At 41.2% G+C, this 22,844-nt stretch overlaps 1 protein-coding gene and 1 long non-coding RNA gene across 5 annotated transcripts in view; one reads left to right on the top strand and one right to left on the bottom strand.

The window, feature by feature from the left end:
* The window catches only part of gmds (GDP-mannose 4,6-dehydratase), a 287,840-nt gene that overhangs the window by 74,650 nt on the left and 190,346 nt on the right, over window positions 1-22,844 (top strand). For all 4 annotated transcript variants that reach the window (XM_061778512.1, XM_061778513.1, XM_061778510.1 and 1 more), the window contains exons 5-6: window positions 1,106-1,298; window positions 5,112-5,216. In XM_061778512.1, coding sequence (XP_061634496.1) covers window positions 1,106-1,298; window positions 5,112-5,216 — 298 coding nt within the window. The remainder of the gene's footprint in view (window positions 1-1,105; window positions 1,299-5,111; window positions 5,217-22,844) is intronic.
* LOC133481185 (uncharacterized) lies at window positions 11,491-14,063 on the bottom strand. Its single transcript, XR_009789473.1, has 3 exons — window positions 13,677-14,063; window positions 13,254-13,558; window positions 11,491-13,149 (listed from the first exon to the last, which is right to left on the bottom strand). It is a non-coding gene; the product is annotated as an uncharacterized LOC133481185 (long non-coding RNA).

Raw genomic sequence — 22,844 nt, 5'->3', positions numbered from 1 at the left:
AGTCGCTTTCGTGAGCCACTAGGAATTAGTGTGCTTCCCAGTTCCAAATCTGTTGCCAAAGGCGAACAGCTTGACAAAAAACTGTTACTGTACCAAAATAACATGTTCCAGACTTGTTTTGTATTCCTCAGAGCCATGCCCCTCTCTCTCTGCTAGCGCTCTATGCACAATAGACAATAGATAGAACCATCATCACATGGCCGCCACGTCAATGCCCCACATTCAACATGGCCGCCACATAGGGATTGGAGTAGGGCTGCACGATTATGGCCAAAATAATAATCACGATTATTCTGATCAATGTTGTAATCCCGATTATTAATCACAATTATTCCTCATGTTAGGGAAAAACATTTCATTGCACTACTTTTTAACACATGTAACAGTTTTCAATTCAAAATGACACTTAAAATAAGAATATATAATAGATAATAAGTAAAAAAAATACATTTACCCCAAAAAAACTATACTTTAGTAAGGGTTAACTGAATAAATGTGTTGCCATCACAAATTGCAATTTAATGGAAGCAAATACAGGTTGTGCAGAGAAGGCAATAACATTAGGCTGTAAGCACCGACTTTTCATTTGAAAATCCCCGACAATGGTGAATTGTCATGGACTGTATATCTCCGTCTCCAACGATCAGGCTTTATTTAATTGTGCCAGCCAAAATCGCAATCACGATTGTAATTCTATTAATTCTGCAGCCCTACACGGGCGGCACATCTTTTGTAGTTGGATCTAGTCATATTATAGATCTGTGACCCAGAAATACATCAGTCCCATTCTCTGCCTGCATTGTTCCACAGCGGCAATAAACAACAGATGCCAATTCCGGAACTAACAGACTTTGTCAACGGCATTTTACTGTAAGTGACGAATGGAAACTATTTTTGGACAAATTGCTCAGTCCTGACAGTCCGTTTAATTCGATATCTGTTATATTGCTGTCCGTTTTATCGAGATTCCACTGTATGTTAGTGATGTTTCCGTCAGGGAACTTTTAGGGTTTGGCAAAAGTTGTGCGCTTCAAATTAGATTACATTTTCTTTTTGTGTTTTTTACCAGGTCAAAGTATGAGCCTTGTTTTTGTCTCTTCCTTAGATCTCCTTTGAATTGGCTGAGTACACTGCTAATGTGGATGGTGTGGGAACGCTTCGTCTGTTGGATGCTATAAAGACGTGTGGCTTAACCAACAGCGTCAAGTTTTATCAGGCCTCCACTAGCGAGTTGTACGGCAAAGTCCAGGAAATCCCACAGTCGGAAACCACACCCTTTTACCCTCGTTCACCTTACGGTAATGTATTCATATTCAATGTAGATTCATGTTTTGCCAGTAATCAGGTGCTTGACTATAGCCATGTTCAGACGCCCAACAATTAATTAAAAATGTGTGCTCTACTGTATGTGTGGTTAGACAGAGAGGGAGAAAGAGTGTGTGAGAGAGATTCAGTGCGCAGGCAGCTTTTTAGCTCTCCATACAACCTGAGGCCAAATGTCTAACTGAAGACAAGAGTGGCTCTCACTGAAACAAAGACACCTTTATACCCACACTACTCAGCACTCATTTTCAGCACGTAGATGCATGCAGTGATGCACACACAGGCAATACACGTGTGTTAGCAATCCAGTTTCATGTTCTCGATTGTGTAAATGCCCTACTCACTGACACCTCTGTCAACACTCTATCCAAAGCTTCCTGGGAGGCACATATTATCATGAGGTCTGCTCGTCAATTAATTAATCCTCAAAAGGGGATGACGTTGCAATGGAGAGCTCACATCACTTCCAGTGTACACAGCGGCGTAGTGTGCGTTGCCAATACCCAAGGCAAGTCAAATATTTGCCTCATTTTCTGTAATGTAGGATATGGGCTGAATAAAGCATCGGTAGTCTACAAATATAACCCATTCAAAACTAATGTTTTGTGGGATATTAGACAAGTGGTTAAGACACAGTCTGGAAATGCAGAGTGTAAAATAATATTGCATTATTCCAAGAAATGCCTTTATATTCCTCACCCAGTCTTGCAACCTATTAATCAGTATTCGCTGATCAGCAGTATCAAATAGACAGCTGAAGTTGAGAAGCACAAACACCAAGCACTCACTGGTGTCAAGGGACATTAAAAGATCGTTGGACACTCTTTGCCAACTCCATCAAGTCTTGAAAGGGTTTGAGAGTGTTAATTGATAAAAAATAGGCATTCTTTTCAAGAGATGGAAGGGTATTGAAAGAAACTTAGTTAACTGGCTCTACAAAGCTGTTTTTGACAAAAATGCTTCAAGCAGCGAACAGCATCAGTAAACTATGGGGCTGTTTTATTAAATGTGGTCCTAGTCTTTATGAGGGCCACTTTATAAAACCCCTATTCCAATGAAGTTGGGACGTTGTGTTAAACATAAATAAAAACAGAATACAATGATTTGCAAATCATTTTCAACCTATATTTAATTGAATACACTACAAAGACAAGATATATAATGTTCAAACTGATAAACGTTATTGTTTTTAGCAAATAATCATTAACTTAGAATTTTATGGCTGCAACACGTTCCAAAAAAGCTTGGACAGGTGGCAAAAAAGACTGAGAAAGTTGAGGAATGCTCATCAAACACCTGTTTGGAACATCTCACAGGTGAACAGGCTAATTGGGAACAGGTGGGTGCCATGAGTGGGTGTAAAAGGAGCTTCCCTGAATTGCTCAGTCATTCACAAGCAAAGATGGGGCAAGGTTCACCTCTTTGTGAACAAGTGCGTGAGAAAATAGTCTTAACAGTTTAAAGACAATGTTCCTCAACGTACAATTGCAAGGAATTTAGGGATTTCATCATCTACGGTTCATAATATCATCAAAAGGTTCAGAGAATCTGGAGAAATCACTGCATGCAAGCGGCAAGGCCGAAAACCAACATTGAATGCCCATGAACTTCGATCCCTCAGGCGGCACTGCATCAAAAACCGACATCAATGTGTAAAGGATATCACCACATGGACTCAGAAAACCAATGTCAGTAAATACAGTTCGGCACTACATCCGTAAGTGCAACTTGAAACTTTACTATGCAAAGCAAAAGCCATTTATCAACAACACCCAGAAACGTGGCCGGCTTCTCTGGGCCCGAGCTCATCTAAGATGGACTGATGCAAAGTGGAAAAGTGTTCTGTGGTCCGACGAGTCCACATTTCAAATTGTTTTTGGAAATTGTGGACGTTGTGTCCTCCGGGCCAAAGAGGAAAAGAACCATCCGGACTGTTATGGACGTAAAGTTCAAAAGCCAGCATCTGTGATGGTATGGGGCTATGTTAGTGCCAATGGCATGGGTAACTTACACATCTGTGAAGGCACCATTAATGCTAAAAGGTACATACAGGTTTTGGAGAAACATATGCTGCCATCCAAGCAACGTCTTTTTCATGGACGCCCCTGCTTATTTCGGCAAGACAATGCCAAACCACATTCTGCATGTGTTACAACAGCGTGGCTTCGTAGTAAAAAAGTGCGGGTACTAGACTGGCCTGCCTGCAGTCCAGACCTGTCTCCCATTGAAAATGTGTGGCGCATTATGAAGCGTAAAATACGACAGCGGAGCGCCTGGACTGTTGCACAGCTGAAGCTGTACATCTAGCAAGAATGGGAAAGAATTCCACCTACAAAGCTTCAACAATTAGTGTCCTCAGTTCCCAAACATTTATTGAATGTTGTTAAAAGAAAAGGTCACGTAACACAGCGGTAAACATGACCCTGTCCCAGCTTTTTTGGAACATGTTGCAGTCATAACATTTTAATTTAATTATTATTTGCTAAAAACAATAAAGTTGATCAGTTTGAACATTCAATATCTTGTCTTTGTAGTGTATTCAATTACCGTACTTTCTCGTGTATAATGCGCATTCCCCCCCCCCCCCCCCCCAAAAAAAAGAAAATGTGAAAAATCAATGGTCGTATTATACATAGGTTTAGGGGAAAATGAAAAAGGCTTTCCCATTTTATAAATGTATGCCGCCATCTAGAGGTTATGAAAAAGCAGTACACGTTCATTTCAATATGCCACTGCCACCCAGAGGTTATGACAAAGGCATACACGTTCACTTCATTATGCTACCACCACCTAGAGGCTATGAGAAAGGTGTACACATTCATTCTAATACGCCAGCGCCACCTAGAGGCTATGAAAAAAGTGTAGCCTACACTTTCATTCCAATATGACAGGGCTACGTTATGACTGCATAATATGGACAGTTGTGCTCATAAGTTTACATACCCTGGCAGAATTTGTGAAATAGTTTTTTTTTTTTAAATACGACTGATGACTGAACAACAACGATCATTAATTTCTTTGTGGTTATGTTTTGTTTGATGATAATGCTTTTGTGAAATGCTTGACAGTTTAATTTGAATCCCATTAAAATAAAACTAAATGTGTTTCTCCTGGCCCTTCATGTTTTCTTTAAAGAATTGTACCCATCTTACAAATTCTGCCTGGGTAATCAAACATATGAGCACAACTGTGTGTTTTCTCATTTACTAAATAAAAGTAGGGCTGTGGATTTCAAAATAAGAGTAAGTAAATAAAAAGAAAGGATTCCGTGTTCAAATAAATTACTTAACTTCAGAATAATTATTTGAAAAAAATGAACAAAATACAGATAATACTTCATGTTTGGATCATATGGGTAGAAGCAAATTAATGCATTGTAAAAATGCATTATACATCGGTAGAAGGGTTTTCCAGCACTTTGAGGTCAACTTTGGGGGTGCGTATTATACATGGGTGCGCATTATACACGAGAAATTACGGTAAATATAGGTCGATGATTTGCAAATTATTGTATTCTTTTTTTATTTATGTTAAGCACAACGTCCCAACTTCATTGGAATTGGGGTTGTATGAAGTCGAATGGCAAAGTACATTGACACTGCTTCTAAGTTGGTCAGCATCAGTTGAATCAAGTCCATATGGCTACTGAGATGGGCCAAAATAGTTTACCTCATCTGTGTTTGCAACATACCACAAATTAATGATGTAAACTAAACTAAAAAAAAAAAATGGTTTTCCGTTTTTTTCACTCTTTATCTTCTGTGTTTTTGTCACTGTTAATCATGAAGGTGCTGCTAAATTGTATGCCTACTGGATTGTGGTAAACTTCAGAGAAGCCTACAACATGTTTGCTGTCAACGGGATCCTCTTTAACCACGAGAGCCCAAGGAGAGGTGAGAGCACACTTGCTCATGCTGTGCTCCCTAAATCACTACCGGTTTGGGGAAATTGTAAAATACAATGTTTACGTTTAAGACAAGTGGGACATAAAACAATTCTGTAATTTTTTCAAAGTGATTCCCTTTTTTCATAAGTAATTTTAATATAATTTTTCTCAATGCAGTTTGCACATACAAACTTGGAAGAACAAGGAGCCCACCCGCCTTCTGTACTTATCTTTGCACTACCTGAAAAACAAAGAAAAAAACCAAACAAAACAAACAAACAAAAAAAACATTACTACTCCTCTAATACAATTAAAGCTATAATCTGTGATTTTTGCTGCCTCCTACTGCTGTAATTCAGCATGACAACAAAGCGGTCCTTCGCTTTGATATGATGTCGGGTGTGCCGAGTCCGATTGTCCCCGTCTCCCCTTCTCCCAACCCCTCGCTGTTGGATGGATATACACCAACGTAATGTATAATGGAGCTGTTGAAACCCGTGAGGTAAAAAAATAAAAATAAATTAAAAAAAAAAAACGGCGAGAGAAACTGTCAGTAGTTCAGTATCCAGCATACAAATACGTTCTCTAACCATTGGGGTGTTAACAGTACCTGTCAATGTGGAGACAAACATACATTTCCGGGTTCCCCCTAAACCATTAAAATAATCTACATTAGAAATTAAACATATTGTTGTTTTTTACAATTATACTTAACTATATTTATAATGTACCTGTGGATAAAAAAAAAATAACGAAGCATGTGGCCAAAATGTACACGGGCGGGATAGTACGTATGTATAAGCGAGCATCTTTTAAAATACTGTATTGCTCCCACGTCCTGATTCTGTAGCAAACCGCTTCTTCCAACTATTAATCTATCTTTTTATGGTTTAATAAATGTGATAAAGTACAACATACTGTTTGTGCATCATCATCGCTGGGTTACTCGCAAGTTAACTTACACACGCACGTTAAAAGAAATGAGATCAACAAAAGCAATAAAAACAGATCAGTAAGGTTGAGAGGACCACCCACACCGCGGCTGGCAGCCAACGGCTCCTCGAAGAGGTAGCTGTTGTTCATTTGCGGCAATTTTTATAGTTTTTGTTTACACTGTAATTATTACTATTTTATGCTACAGAAATGCTAAATAATATTTTTAGTGAGCGTTTTACAACAACGCTCCGGACATTGCTCAGCAAAATGCCTCATTTCCCTGCTGTCATTTCCTCCTGCGTCATTTTTGGTGCACCACCAACTGGGCCAGCGTGGGAAATGAATCGGGCCTTCACTAAATATATTTAAAAAAAAAATTTAACTATTGAAGAATACAGCAAGATGTTGGAGGAGCTGACGGGCTTCATCAACATTTTGTCTCTCCTCTAATATTGCCTTTTTTTTTTTTTTTTTTACAAAAAAGGCTCTGGATTTCAGCTTTAAAAAAACACTAATACTTTTCTTATCTAATTTATTTAGAGCATACAGTGCATATGGTAATTGTTTCGTGTGTTTATTAACAGAACACTCCATTGTGCATCAGCAGTGATTGTGCTTGCTCAACAGGATGTAAACTATACCAGTTCCCACACCTATCTTTTCATGGTAACCCATTAGGTTTTACTGGCTAACCTCTGACCTTGGTTGGGTTCGTGGCCAGGGCCTTCATCAGGGGATAAATCATAAACACCTGAGCAGTTGACCTGAACACAGCATTTGAGATGCCGTCATGTGGTATTAATTTTGGGTCACGGTGGCGTGTAAATCAGGTTAAACCAGTCCCGGCAGGCGGCAACCCTCAGGGCACAGAGCACAGAGCACAGAGCACATATTAAAAAAGTGACCACAACCACTCATTCATGTTTTTTATTTTTTTTGTATTGTAAGATAATAGTAATAGGAAGCCAGACTGGCTAATGGTTAGGATTTCATATAAATCAATTAATTAAATAATGGTTAATTGTACAAACCCTAATTCCAATGAAGAAGCAGTTGTATGTTGAGAAACGTTCTTAAACTCTTGGACTATGTGCTCACGCATTTGTTCTCGAAGTGGTGAACCTCACCCCATCCTTGCTTGTCAACAACTGATCCTTTCAGATATGCTTATTTCATATCCAATCATGACACTCATCCAATCATGACACTCACATGTTTCCAATTAACCTGCTCATCAAACAGGTGTCTTTTTTTTTTTTTTTTTTTTTTTAGCATTCCTCAACTTTCACAGTCTTCAGTTGCCCCGTCCCAGCTTTTTTGGAACGTGTTACAGGCATCAAATTCAAAATTTGAGAATATTTGCAAAGAACACTAAAGTATATATGTTCGAACATTTAATATCTTGTCTTTGTAGTGAATTCAATTGAATATAGGTTGAAAAGGATTTGCAAATCATTGTATTCCGTCTTTATTTACATTTTACACAACATACTAACTTCATTGGAATTGGTGTTTGTAAATGATGTATTGGAAATGGACCTTGTTGCTCACATTCAGTGATTTTGGCATGTTAAGCGTAATAATTTCATGAATGCAATATTATTTATAACAGCATTGCAGTCCAATTGTTTCCTATTATTATCCCTAAAATGTATATAGGTCAATCCACTAAGGTGGTACACAATTTGTGACATGCAAGAAAAATTTAAGAACTTGAATCATTTTGTTGAAAATATGTTAGTAAAATTTCTTTGAAGTATACCAGTTACATTAAGGGGTTCATGGGATAAAAAACATACATAGTTTACTTAATGTGACCATTATATGACCAGTGGTCGCTTGTAACACTGACTCTAGATATGAACATGGAAAGCTGTTTATTGTATGAAAACCTTGGGAATTTTTCACACAAATGCTAGGGGTAGAGTAGGTTCACAAACCAATTCATGTCCAACTTGTTAATGCACCGCAAAGTATCGAGTAAAAAATTTACTATATAGATAATATAAATGTGTGTAATATTGACAAAAAATACAACATGGAAAATGAAGGACCTGAATACTAACAGGTATAAGTGAATGAATTCAGTGAATATCAGAACTTAATAGGATGAGTGAATTTTTCAATATCAGTTTCCTTACTTGGTATGATACCCTTCACAGTTAGACCATCAAATTGAAGCTTGAATGTTGACATGTTCCATCACTTGCCATTTTCAACTTCCAATTCAGTCACTTGACCAACTATGTTTATCTCATTGTTTGTACATAATAAACAATGTAAAGTCAACATTTTAGATCATAGGGAACATTAAGTTTGTTTATATTTTTATTTTAATTCAGGTTTAACTATTGCCATTTTGTACTGCTAAAACCCTAGATGTACCTTTTCAGTGTTATGCTTTGTCAGTTGGAAGTACACACAAAATTGTTTATGAAGAACAGCATGTACGTAACTTTGACTGGGCTTTCTGCCAGTCAAACACATTTCCAGTTACACACACCATGGCATTCCAGAGTTTCAACATGTATTCCAAATACCAAACCTTGACTGAACAATACTATGATTTCAAAACGTTAACACAAAGTTCTGAACACAATGTCTCCACAGAAGTCAGTGTTAGTAAACGATAATACAGCCATTTAGACCTGTGCGTAATTTTGACACCAGCGGTCTTTGCCAGTGCCCATGTCATGTTACAAGCACCAGTAACAATCCACAGTGCACCACAGAACATCGACATTTTTATCAACAAAGTGAATGTTTTGATCAATGATAGTTAAAAATGTTTGACAGGAGGCCTTTATAATCGGAACCGAATCCAAGTTTAATAATAAGGATTAAAGTATGCGCGTAATCATGACCACATCCTCAACACTGCTGTCACTCGTCAAAATTACCAGCGAGTCAGCAGTGTCGTCAGGAGACAGAAAACACGTTGCCTGTGCACTAGCGATAGACAACGGTTGAAACTCACCAATAATTTCTTCTTCAACGAATCAAACAAGAAACCATCTAATTCTATACAAACTCTCTTTTTATCATTGCTAGTAACTTGACCGTTTGAGATCGAAGCTTGTAACATTTTGACATCATTTTCTTGAAAACACTTACCAAGTTCTACCGGCCCCTCCATGTTCCCATCAAGCTGAAATGCTGCTGTATGCTAGTTGTATGTAAGCCGAAAATGGTTCTGGGTGATCGATGTCGCAAAATAGTCGACCGTTTTTTGTTATTTTGTCCAAGTCGCTTGAACGAAAATATGACCAACACTTAAAAATATAAGTCAATATTGTCTCCTACTCCTTCTGAAGCAATTGGTTGATCCTTCTATAATTATTTTTGGAGTTTATTGCATCAATTCCAAATAGCCGTCGTAAAATGGTCGTTGTTTGTTTTCAGTTATGAAATTGAGTGGCCGCTTGCTTGTAACGCGTTTTGGCTGACAAAGTTACGAGCATGATGCCTATTTCTAATAAGTGCCTCCAAGAAATCTTGCCGTGGAATGTCATTAACTTCTGTTGAAATGCGTTTGACATGCAAAATAATTGGAGGCGGAAAATTCTTGATACAATATTATTTTATATCTACATGTTGATACCTGATTACTGACGATACTGTTGTGTGTTAATATTTGATGCCTTTTAATGTATTTTGCCGTTAATATTTGCTCGTAACATTTCACCACATCCGTGGAATGACCCATATGTATATGTTCATTGATCTGTCTGTTTTTGATCAAAGAGATCCCATCCATCCATCCATTTTCTGAGCCGCTTATCCTCACAAGGGTCGCGGGAGTGCTGGAGCCGATCCCAGCTATCTTCGGACAGGAGACGGGGTACACCCTGAACTGGTTGCCAGCCAATCGCAGGGCACACATAAACAAACAACCATTTGCACTCACATTCACACCTATGGGCAAATTAGAGTCTTCAATTTAACTATCATGCAAGTTTTTGGGATGTGGGAGGAAACCGGAGTGCCCGGAGAAAACCCACACAGGCACAGGGAGAACATGCAAACTCCACACAGGCGGGGCTGGGGATTGAACCGCGGTCCTCAGAACTGTGAGGCAGACACTCTAACCAGCCGTGCACCGTGCGGCCAAAGAGATCCCAGTCACTATAAATTACCCACATCAGCCACATCCATGTGCTGGAAGGTCCTTTAGTATTTACTGGTGACTATTGCCGTATTTTGCTTGTAGTAAGTGCAAGTGCAAAAGTGAAAGTGAGAATCCACTGAATGAACACTGCCTTAGTGAAGTGATAGGAGTGTCATTGGCAACAATGTTTTTCACTGATGAAGAATGTTTTGTTGTATCCATGACAATGGTAATCATAAACCATATACTTGAGGAACCACACCCAATGGGTCTCTCACCTAACCCATCTGACATCTTGTTGGCGATACTGTGTATGCAGTATAAAAAAATAATTTAAAAAAACAATAGCTTGGCCAAAGAAAAAATGTATTTTAACTATGGTGAAATTGTGTAGACTTTTATCAGATTGGTGCAGCTCAGTTTTTTGAAAATTTTGAAATTTTGAAAATGTAAAAATGGCAACTGGCAATGGCAATGGCAATGGGAGAGATGCTAGTCTGCTTGCTGGCTACAGTCGTGGTGCCTTTGAGCAAAGCATTGTCCCCACCACCCCAGCTAAAGTGGTGCAACACACTATACGCACCTTTCACTGAATCTTTCCTTGCATGCCTTCATATTTGTGATAAAACATTAATTTAAAATTAAGAATATACACACACACACACACAAGCACCAAAAGATGCACCGTAATATTTTTTTTCTCTTTGATGGGCACATTATCGTCATCATTCTCTTGTACACTTTTATATTTACCATATTGTTTTTGTCTCCCTTCTTTCCATGACCTTCTTCGCCTTTCCTCGGCAGTTAGCATTTGTGTAGGCATTCGTATAGTGCTTGCCTGTTCTCTAAGCTAACGCTGCTTTTGCTGATAAAGCAAGCAATCCGTGCTATGATGTGGTTGGAAGTCAACAGTGCTGTTGCTTGAATAAGTAGCAAACCATTGTGATGGCATAACATTTAATTACCTCATCAAAAAAATTTATAAACACCATGTTATTCTAAATGCTTGTTTATATTACAAATGGTGTTATGGAGATAGAAAACGCAACCTTTTAAAAACAGGTCTCAAAGTACAAGTTTTGTAAAAAATGCTGTCTAAACACTGAAAAGGGCTTTTTTCCTCAACACGGAGGACATATATTGATTCGTTCATGGATTGAGGAACATGGCTGCTGTTGCACGTGTCCTTCTCAAGTCACTGAGCTTAATAATGCTTCTCCAGTAAAGTGAAATTTACTGTGCCCAGTCACCAGATCCATAACTCAGTTTCTAAACCCAAATATGGCTGGGTATATTTTTGGTTTAGAAAAAAAGATGGTGGTAGTGCTCCTGTCAATGTATGCATATTTGACTGTCTTCAGGTGTTTTTCCAGATCTGAGTGACTGGGGATCATTTTAAAAATGTTATCATCTGTACATGGAACTTAAACAAATACGCAAAGAACAAAAACTGAAATAATTGAACGTTATTCATGTAAAATCAACTTTACTTTTGCCAATAATAGCCATGAGGCCCCCTGGTGATATCCATCACATGGACAGCCTGATAGTTTGAGGGGAAAAACTGGAGAGTAAAGATGAGTGTGTTTTCCTGGGACGTTCCGTCTTTCCATAAGAATCCATATGAATCTGTCTTTTGCAGGACATGGGTGGGTGATTAATCCTAGCAGGAATGTGCATCTGGTTTCTCTTACCGTTCTAATGAACTGAAATGAAATGTTCAACTAATAAACACCCACTCGCCATTGTTATGCATTGAAAGATTCAGACTGGACAATCTGGAAGAAAAAAATAACCAGATAGAAATCCTGGATGATGCAAACCAAACAAATACGATGGCCATTTCTCAATGACCTCTCAATGATCTTCCTTTTCAATTGCTAGCCAAAACAAACATCCTCCACACTGACCCTAAAGAGCGGGATTAGTATTAGTAGGCTGTAAAATAGATGAATAATAAAAATAAAAGTTTCAAAATATTTAAAATAATTATTAGCTGAAAAACTCACCTATTCATGGTTTTTATGCTCTTTCTGAAACGCCATAAGATGCCGAGATGCTGCGAAAGCCCTGTCTATATAGGAAAGTAGTACATTAATTGGTCTCAAGCAAGTATGTTGACGTGATACATCTTGACTGCTTGACAAGCTTTGTATGTCAGGGATGAGCTCATAGTTGCCTGGCTTAGTGGACGTTGGGAATAGTCTTCGCCGCATGTGCATGTACAAGCGCACTACCGTTTAATTTTTTGTCAAAATCAAACAATTTATAAACCATTTGTTTTTAAGGGCAATGCTGTAAGAAGAGTTTGAAATTGTATTAAAGTGTTTCGGGATCATAGTCTGTGGTATATTTGTGGTTTAAACTATTAATATAGGCAGTTATAAAAATTAAAAATTACTCAAATTGTTTGTATAGTTGCTGTAGGTCTCAGTGCCTGTTCCCCGTGAATAGCTAGTGATGACTGTAATGTTAGGAGGGACGACCAGTTATCATTGAGTTATTATATAACTGCAAAAGTCAATGCTGCTTTTAACGCACACACACGCACACAAAGCTGCTCAATGTCCACAAGCTTTGGCTTCCTCTTTTTACTTTCATTGAGGTTGATCCCAAAAGGTCAGATTTCATGAAAGTGTAAAGACGGAACTCAATACAGGACTCATTCTTTTTTAGTTGACGGATTGCTCAATCAAAACTAAAGGATGGGCGAGTACCTTTACTAAGTATCAGGCCGATACCGGCCTTATTTCAAGGTATTGGGTACTTGTGAATGCTGCTCATATCAGTCACTGATACTTAAGGCCAAAAAAATCTGACATCGAGTAAGTCGCCCTCACCAGTAGTTGGCGCTACAATGCGGCAGTTTGACACATCGGCGAATCATCATGTCCTTCAGAAAGAAAGAAAACGCTTTGTCATGTAATTGTGATAATTGAAATGTTATATGTCAAAAGTAATAGTGGTATCGGTGAGTACTCAAGAGTGAATACTTACTGGTTTCGGTCTGAAAAAAAAGTGGTATCGAACATCCCTAATTAAAACCATGCGATGACCTTATAGCCAGATCCCAAATACCGTAGGTGGAACTGATAAATGATCTTCCACTCCTTCACGTACCTTGCCTACCTTTCAGGCGTGTGTCAAGAGCTGAACAGTTTCTGTCTTCTCTCATCTGAGTTGTGTTGTCAGCATCCATTTGTTGTGGCAACCCAGATTCTTGTTGTCAGCAGTGTAAAGCTGCTCAGAGCAATGATGGCACTCTGTTAGGCTCCAGGCTTCTTTTTGGCCACATCACAGGTCTACATAAAAACAAGAACCCAAAGTACCTTCTGGAACATTATTTTCAGTTTTGTAATATATTAGTCACTGGTTCAACAGAATATTTCGGTTTTGATAATATATCATCATATCCCTCACATTTTATCTCGTTCACTCTGTGTGGAGATGTTTGTGCTTCAGTCTTCCTTGCACACCTTCTTGGACTTTGGAGAAAAAAAAAATTGTTCAGCAATTTTATTGCATTATATACAGTGGAAAAAGACCAATTTTGTCTGTCTTGAACGCTTGAACACCATTCTAACCCTCCCTCAGATGATGTTTATTTTTTCCCTCACAGTCTGCCCCATTTATGGGTGTGACTTGACGTTGTGTTGGAGAAACTAAGCACACAAGCTTTCTTAGATATGAAGAAAAGTCTTTCATCATCCAAGTTTCAGATAGCTGCAAGAATTGAGCAATGCTGGTGATAGAAACTGACAGGGTGTAATCTTGATGAGCTGGATTTTTGCCAACATTCTAAAATGAAAACTCTTCCAGATACAACGCTACGCCTTGGTAACATATTCTTAGGTAAACAGGGCAAGACCAGTAGACCAAAACCTTGAACTTTGTGAGGAGAGATGTTCATAATTGACAATAAAGTATTTTATTCCCATTGAATAATTTATTAAAAAAATAATAAAGATTTTTACAGGGTAAATAACATTTGAGACTACGTACTGGTATTATTACAAATGCCATCACGTCTGTTTTTTTCTGCTATTTTCTGCCTGTTCAAACAAGCACACTACAGGAATGAGCTCAGCTATGAAATATCTGAAAAATAGTTGGAATGAGCTATGTGTTAATCTTACATATGTGAGACAAGTGAGTGATTGACAAGAACGTTGACGTCATTAAGGCGTACTTTTTTTTGGAATAATGAAAAACTAATGCCAGGTTTAAAGGGGGAAAGTGGTAACCTTAGAAATAACTGCATTTTCTATTTCTACAGTTCAATGTACTGACAGTTTGTTGTCTATGACAAAATAACCGCCCATTGCATTTCCTCAGTAGACATAATCTAATTTTAAATCGAAAGAGAACAATTTACCTCCTGTAAATGTGTGAGTCTGGTATTTTGCAAGCTAGAACTAGAGCTAGAAGCATGAACGCCATGATGTCCTTGTTGCGGATTGATATTCACCTATGCCCTCCTTTTGTGTTGCTTCAGCCCAGCTGTGCCAGTCAAGCCAATATGTTACGTTTTTCCTGTCACTTCTGCTGGCCAAAAAATAGGGGGTGGGCGTGGGGGGTGAGAAATGACGTGGAAGAGCAAGAAAAAACAAGTGTCAGTTTCTGGCATGGCTTTTGGTGTCTGCTCACATTTCATGGGCCATAGATTTATTGGACTTTCTGCCAGCTGTAGGCAAGGTGAAATGGCCACTTCTGCCCCATGTTAGCTCATAACGTCCTACAAGCATCCCTTCCCCCCTCACCAGGCCTCATCCTGGCTGTCCTGAGTGCTGTTGCCAGTAAAGGAAACAGACTAACACTGCTGCCAGCAACAGAGCAGGCTTTGTCAACCAGGCAGGCCACTATATTCAGTTAAAGCTCTGGTCTATGCTGCACTAATTAGAGAAGGGAGGGAGTAGAAAAAATTAAATTTAAAACAACATATTTTGTTCGTATTTTTTAATAGGAAAAATAGCACTCACACTGTATGAAAAAACACAGGAACATCCATCCATCCATTTTCTGTACCGCTTATCCTCACAAGGGTTGTGGGTGAGCTGGAGCTTATCCCAGCTATCTTCGGGCGAGAGGTGGGGTACACCCTGAACTGGTTGCCAGCCAATCGCAGGATACATAGAAACAGCAACTATTCGCACCTACGGGCAATTTAGTGCCCCGACAAAACCCACGCATGCACTAAGAGAACAAGCAAACTCCACACAGGTGAGGCTGGGATTTGAACCCTGATCCTCAGAACTGTGAGGCAGATGTGCTAACCAGTCGCTCACCGTGCTGCCGCACACAGTAACAACATAATTAAATAGAAAGTAACGAATTAAACAGATTGTTCATCATGATTTCTTGCTTTAATTCAGTTGACATGTTGCTCCTTCTGGCAGTATAATACAGACATATGACGAAGATTTTTATAACTGAGTGACTCTGTAAGATGCAGTATTATTAGCTGTTTTTCGTAGACGAGAAAGAAGATACAGTGTGCTTGTGTATTGTCTGTCTACATGTGATGCTGCCACGTTTGTGTCCAAATATCCTCTGCCTAAACCGGTGGTTCCCAACCTTTCTCATCTTGTATACCCCCTGAACAATTTTGTCATGACACGAGTACCCCCTGACTCATACGTTTTGATGATTCTTTAAAAGTATAACTGAACACAACTGATTATTGAATGAAAATAATTGTATTTCATCTCCTTAATTTGAGCATTTAATTATCACGCATTGTCTTTTTAACGCAAATTAAAAATAAAATTAAATGTTGCCTTGAAAATAAGTAATGTAAATAATAAAATATTAAACAAAAATAAATAATAAACCTACCTTTGTTATATAACACTGTTATAACATTTAACGCATGTTATATGATTCCTCTCCTGAATACAGAGCAACTGGATGTTTTAGCCATTTATCCATATTTGCCTCTATGCGACTGTTTTGATTTGGGAAGGCTGCGCCACAGGTTATTGTCTTACCGGATAAACTAGTTGTCGCATACACATACCATTTTGTTGACAGGCATTTGAAATGACTGAGAATATTTACTTATCATCTTGTAAATAAATTATTAAACGTTACCACCCAGGGTTGGGAGGGTTACCGATACAGTTACTAGTTACTTGTAAAAAATGTAGTTAGTAAAGTGATCCAAATGCGATGAGCTCTGCCCTGCAGTTCCTTTGTTGGAGCTTGGGTGGCGCTTTGCGCCCCTCTCGCCCTCCCTCCCTCCCTCCCTCTCTCTCTCTCTCTCTCTCTCGGCTACCCTGTAATCAGCACTACCTCGGCCGTGCACCTGTTGTCAATCAGCCTTCATCATCTCTTGCATTTAAGCCGGCCAGATCCAAGACTCCACTGCCAGAGTATTAACGTTCACCCGTGGTACAACAGCTCTCAACTTACCCATAAGCTACGCCAGTCCTCACAGTATTTCAGACCTCCATGTTCTTCTTTGTCATCAGTGCTCCTTCCGTGTTCCCCACCTTGCTAACCTCTTCTATCACACCACCAAGCCATCCACCTACTCACGCCACCACCTGTCGCGCGCTCGCTGTCTCGACGACCCGCCAGTATTTCTCAAGGATCCACCTCCGACTCCCTTCACAATAAAACATTCTCCACACACTTCTTCAGCCTCCGCCTGCTTCCGCGTCCAGTTAAAATTAATACCATCCCTTTGTGACAGAATACTCTGGCCTCCATGGACCCAGCAACCCCAGAGGCTCTTAGACAAGCACTCACCTTCCATGGCACCCATATAGGAAGACAGGATAAAACTCTCCAAGAGGTCATGGAATCATTTCACTCTCACACAACGTCTGCCTCCTTTCTTCCAAAATGTAGTTCGACCACCCTCCCATAAGTACTCCTTCCAAGCCCGCAGCCTCCGATCCATCCTGCCTCCCGCACAAAGAGCCTCATGTTCCTCCGCCCGAGCCCTACTCTGAGGACTTAGGTGCATGCAGCCAATTCCTCCTAAATTGCTCCCTAGTTTTCAATTTACAACCGTTAAGCGACCCCACCGAACAATCCAAAGTCGCTTTTGTCACTAACCCCTACACGGAAAAGCAGCTCAGTGGGCAACCGCGTTATGGCATAACTCTTCCCCGGTACTCGCGTCATTTAACTCCTTTTCCGCTGAACTAAACAAAGTCTTTGATCACCCCGTTCAGGGCAGGGAAACCACTCGCCGCCTCCTTATGCTCACTCAAGGCGTTCGTTCCGTTGGCTCTTAGTCAGTGGAATTCAGAATACTTGCGGGTGAATGTGGGTGGGATGATGCCACGCTAAGGGGTATTTTTCTAAACGGTCTTTCGGAGCAGCTGAAGGACAACCTCGCTGCCCGGGACAAGGCCTCCTCACTCGAAGATCTAATTTTGCTATCCATCCGCCTTGACAACCGGTTACGGTAAAGAGCACGAGAGAGGGGGGTTTAGAGCACGTAAAATTATTTCCTCCGTGGGCACTGCGCCGTCAGCACCTCATCTGTCTTCTGAACCTCCGACCGCCTCTTCGTCACCCCCCACTGCACCAGATGAGCCCATGGAACTTGGTAACATGAGATTAGACGGAACGTCAGCGCGTTTTATCCAGCGACTGTGTATTTATTGCGGAAAATCTGCCATTTCATTTCCGCATGCCCCTTGAGACCAAAAGACAAGGCTCAACACAACCCGAGAGTGCCGTGGTGAACCAAACGAGCACTTCCCCAAGCTCTCCTCCCGTATGACTGTTCCCGCACGTGTTCTTGGTCCCGTGCGCAACACACCCCGTTAGGGCCCTCATTGACTCAGGCGCAGATGACAATTTCATTCACGAAGGATTGGCACGTCAACTCCAAGTCCCTCTCAAACTACTCCAATCACCGAAGAAAGTCACACCCCTGGATGGGCGAGTCATCTCCCCTGTCACCCTCTAAACAGTTCCGTTTACCCTGTTAATCTCTGGAAATCACTGTGAGGACATCCCGCAATTTGTCATCCCTTCCCCTGAGACCCCATTAGTCCTCGGAATTCCCTGGCTCAAGAAGCATAACCCCGCCATAGACTGGACTCACCTATCTATCACCGGGTGGAGGCCTCACTGCCATTCGCACTGCCTGCTTTCTGGCATGCCGCCTTCCAGCAAACCTCCACCACCTGCCACACCAGTCGACCTCTCCTGGGTGCCTGAAGAATATCATAATCTCTACCCTGTTTTCAGTAAGGTCCTGGCCATTTCACTACCTCCCCACCGCCCTTATTGCTGCGCAATCAATCTTCTGCCGGCAGCCCCTCTTCCCTCCAGCCGTCTCTTCAACCTTTCCTGCCCTGAGAAAAAGACTATGGAGGACTATATCCATGACTATATCCATGACTCTCTGGCTTCTCTGGCTTCTGGACTCTTTCGGCCTTCCTCTTTTCCAGTAGTTGAGAAGAGCGATACCACTCTCCGCCCCCACATCGATTACTGTGGACACCGTTAAAATCAAATCCCCACTACCTCTTATTGACCCCTCATTTGATCCCCTCTGTGACGCCGAGATATTCACCAAATTGGACCTACCCAATGCTGACTATCTCATCCATATCAGAGAGGAGGATGAATGGGGAAAAAAAATGGCTTTCATACGCCTCTCGGACACTTCGAATACCTGGTCATGCCATTCGGATTAACCAACCCCCCTGCTGTCTTCCAAACCTTCATTAATGACGTCCTCTGATATGCTGAACCGGTTTGTTTTTGTTTAGTTTGACGACATCCTCATTTTCTCCCGCACCATCCAATTCGTATAACAGCAGTTCTGGTGGCCTAGCCTGGTGAAAGACACCTGGGAGTTCGTCCATACCTGCTCCGTCTGTGCCCAAGGGAAGACTTCACATCTGCCCCTAGCTGATCTGCTGCGCCCCTTACCTATGCCGAACTGCCCTTGGTCCCATATCACCTTGAAATCCCCCTCTGAAGGTAACTATCATTTTTACTATTATCAATCGATTTTCCAATTACGTCCATTACATACCCCTGCCCAAGCTACCCTCTGCCTTTGAGACTGCTGACCTCTTTGTCAATCATGTCTTCAAACGCCACGGAATCCCCATCCACATCGTCTCGGACCGAGGTCCTCAGTTCTCCTCCCTTGTTTGGAAGGAGTTCTGTAAAGCGGTGGGCGCAGCAGCCAGCTTGTCTTCCGGATACCATCCACAGACCAGCGGGCAGACGGAGCGGGCAAACCAGTCCCTGGAGTCGGCCCTTTGCTGCGTTGCCGCACGCAGCCCCACCTCCTGGAGCTCATTCTTCCCATAGATAGAATACGCCCACAACTCACTCACCAGCTCCGCCACTGGTATGTCTCCGTTCATGGCCTGCTACGGTTTCCAACCTCCATTATTTAGGGAACATGAGCATGCGGTGGCGGTTCCCGCAGTAAGGGGTCACCTAAAAAGGATCCAGTCCATTTAGAAGGACGTCAAGGCGGCCTTAATTTGGTCCGCGGAGAGAAATAAACGGCTCGCGGACCTTCGTCGCTCCCCTACGCCCGAGTATATTGTGGGTCAGACTGTTTGGTTTTCCTCCCGTGACCTCCACTCCAGACGGAATCCCGCAAACGCACTCCCGCTTTATTGGTCTGTTCCCGATCACTAAAATTATCAATCCCAAATCACTTCAACTAAAACTTCCGCAATCTCTTAATATTCATCTGACGTTCCATGTGTCACTACTCAAGCCTGTCTCCACCTGCGCTCTTAGCCCTCCGGCCGTACCGCCTCCTCCCCCCCGCGTTATAAATGACCATCAGGCCTTCGCAGTGTCGCGCATCGTTGATGTGAGGCCCAGGGGCAGGGGTTACCAGTTCCTGGTGGACTGAGAGGGGTATGGTCCGGAGGAACGCTCCTGGATCTCCCGCAAGCTGATTCTTGACGACTCCTTGATTTCTGACTTTTACGCGGCTCACCCTGGGAAGCCGGGCAGGACGCCAGGAGGCGTCCGTTGAGAGGGGGGTGCTGTCATGAGCTGGGCCCTGCAGTACTTTTGTTGGAGATTGGGTGGCGCTTTGCGCCCATCTCGCCCTCTCTCTTTCTCTCGCTCTCTTCCCAGTAATCAGCACTACCTCGGCCACGCACCTGTTGTCAAGCAACCTTCATCATCACCTGCATTTAAGCCAGCCAGATCCAAGACTCCACTGCCAGATTATTAACCTTCACCCGTGGTACAAATGCTCTCAATTTACACATAAGATGCGCCAGTCCTTGCAATATTTCTGACCTCCACGTTCTTCCTTGTCCTCAGTGCTCCTTCCATGTTCCCTGCCTTTCTGACCTCTTCCACTACACCGTCAAGCCATCCACCTACTCACGCCACCGCCTGCCGCACGCTCCCTGTCTCGATGACCCACCAGTATGCCTCAAGGATCCACCTCCGACTCCCTTTACAATAAACCATTCTCCACAAACTTCTTCAGCCTCGGCCTGCTTCTGGGTCAAGTTAAAATTCATACCATCGCATTGTGACCAAGTACCATAATATTAAAAAAGTAATTTAACTACTTTGGGATTGCTCCAATATTAAATGTCCTAAAGGTATGACAAAAGAAATTAAATGTCAATACAATATGTCTTTATCTGGTCTTTTCGGTGTTTTAATGAATCTTTAATATGCATGGTTTTGTAATGCGGGAGGAAGCCGGAGCACCCAAATTAAAAATCCAAAACCTCAGAACTTTATGTGAGGCAGACGTCCTAACCACTTGTTCACCATACTGCAGATAAGTATGGATAGATGTATGTATAAATGGATATATGGATTTAAGGACATTTGAAACAATTGCTTATTTGCATGAGGAAAACTGTTTTCGAACTGTCCCAGAAGGCAACACCTTAGATAGATAGCTAAATAGATAATCAGTGAGGAATTAAGGTTTCCTATGCTGGCCTGGAAATGCAAAACAATATAACAAATTGTAAAACACTTTTACCTTTTAGAAAACAAATGAACAAAAGCCAAACACTTATACATTTCAGAAAACAAATTAACAAAAGCCCAAATACTTTTACATTTCAGAAAACAAATTAACAAAAAACAAAACACTTTTACATTTCAGAAAACACATTAACAAAAGCAGAAACTAGTACGGGGAAATTAGACCTGCTTCTGGCGTTTACGCCACAGCTCAAGTAGGGTTTCAACCAAAATGTAGGTGGGCGACGATCTCTTAAAAAAACATCCAAAAAAAAAGCCTAAATAAGTCTTGTTGGGGGGAATTCTTTTGCAGACAATGATTTTTTACTCCAGAACGATGGAATTACTGCCAATGTTCACTGCATTAGAGGGATCCTTTCAGGTCGAACACAAATCAGTACAGGGATGCTGGTCAAACTCAGATTTGTTTGGCGTTCCATATATTTAAACCCATATAAAATAACAGACATGGAATTAATTTGTTTCAGGTTAAAATATTGCCATCATAGGGCTCTACACTAACTTTTGCATTTGTAGTAGTTTACTTTTTACTTTTTCAGTTGGTCGCATCAGCACGTGATTTGGTCGCACCATTTTTTGAGGCGATACAGCATGACCATGGCGTACCATAGTTTTGTACGAAGTAAAGATTGACAGTGACTCGAGATATGATATTTTCAAAATGTGTTACTGTTAAGCAAGAACTGTGTCCACAACAAGCAGTAACAGACAAAACAGGTCAATTAAAATTTTAAAAAACAAAACAAGAAAACAAAGACTTGACTTTTAATTGATCATTGTTCGACTCAGAGGGGCCAGTTCTTATAGTGAGGGCTCCTAACCCTCATCCTCTGGAAGAATCACTTAATTTTGGGCATTACTACAACCATTATTGACATACATTTAAAAAAATATTGCATAAGTTTACCACCACCATATAAAAGTATCGTTGATTATTCACACTATTTTACAAATTATTTACTCGCCAAACAAACCAATCAGTCCATCCATCCATCCATCCATCCATTTCCATCATGCTTATCCTCACTAGGGTCGCGGGAATGTTGAATCCAATCCCAGCTGACTCTGGGCATGAGGCGGGGTACACCCATTGCTGGTCGCCAGCCAATCGCAGGGCACATACAGTATAGAGAAACAACCATTCACACTCACATTCACACCTACAGGCAATTTAGAGTTTTCAATTAACCTACCATGCCTGTTTTTGGGATGTGGGAACAAACCGGAGTACCCAGAGAAAACCCACGCAGGCACGGGAGAAGATGCAAACTCCACACAGGCGAGGCCGGATTTGAGCCCGGGTCCTCAGAACTGTGTGTTAGATGTGTTAATCAGTCGGTCACCGTGCCGCCCTAACAAAACAAACCAATTTCATTATTTAATATCCTAGTCCCAAACAGAACATTAGTACTGCAGTCATTGCACTTTATTTTAACGATAGCTTGTTTTCCCCTCCTGAAAGCCGTCACCTTATCGTGGTGGAGGGGTTGGTGTCTCCCAATGATCCTAGGAGCTAAGTTGTCTGGGGCTTCACGCCCCTGTTAGGGTCACCCATGGCAAAGGTGAGGGACCAGACAAAGCACGGCTCAAAGACTCCAATGATGAAAAATATAAGTGGATCGA

The sequence above is a fragment of the Phyllopteryx taeniolatus genome, chromosome 7 (assembly GCF_024500385.1).
Source record: "Phyllopteryx taeniolatus isolate TA_2022b chromosome 7, UOR_Ptae_1.2, whole genome shotgun sequence".
Taxonomy (NCBI): domain Eukaryota; kingdom Metazoa; phylum Chordata; class Actinopteri; order Syngnathiformes; family Syngnathidae; genus Phyllopteryx; species Phyllopteryx taeniolatus.
The sequence above is the reverse complement of the archived record's forward strand: the minus strand, read 5'-3'. Positions and strand labels throughout refer to the sequence as shown.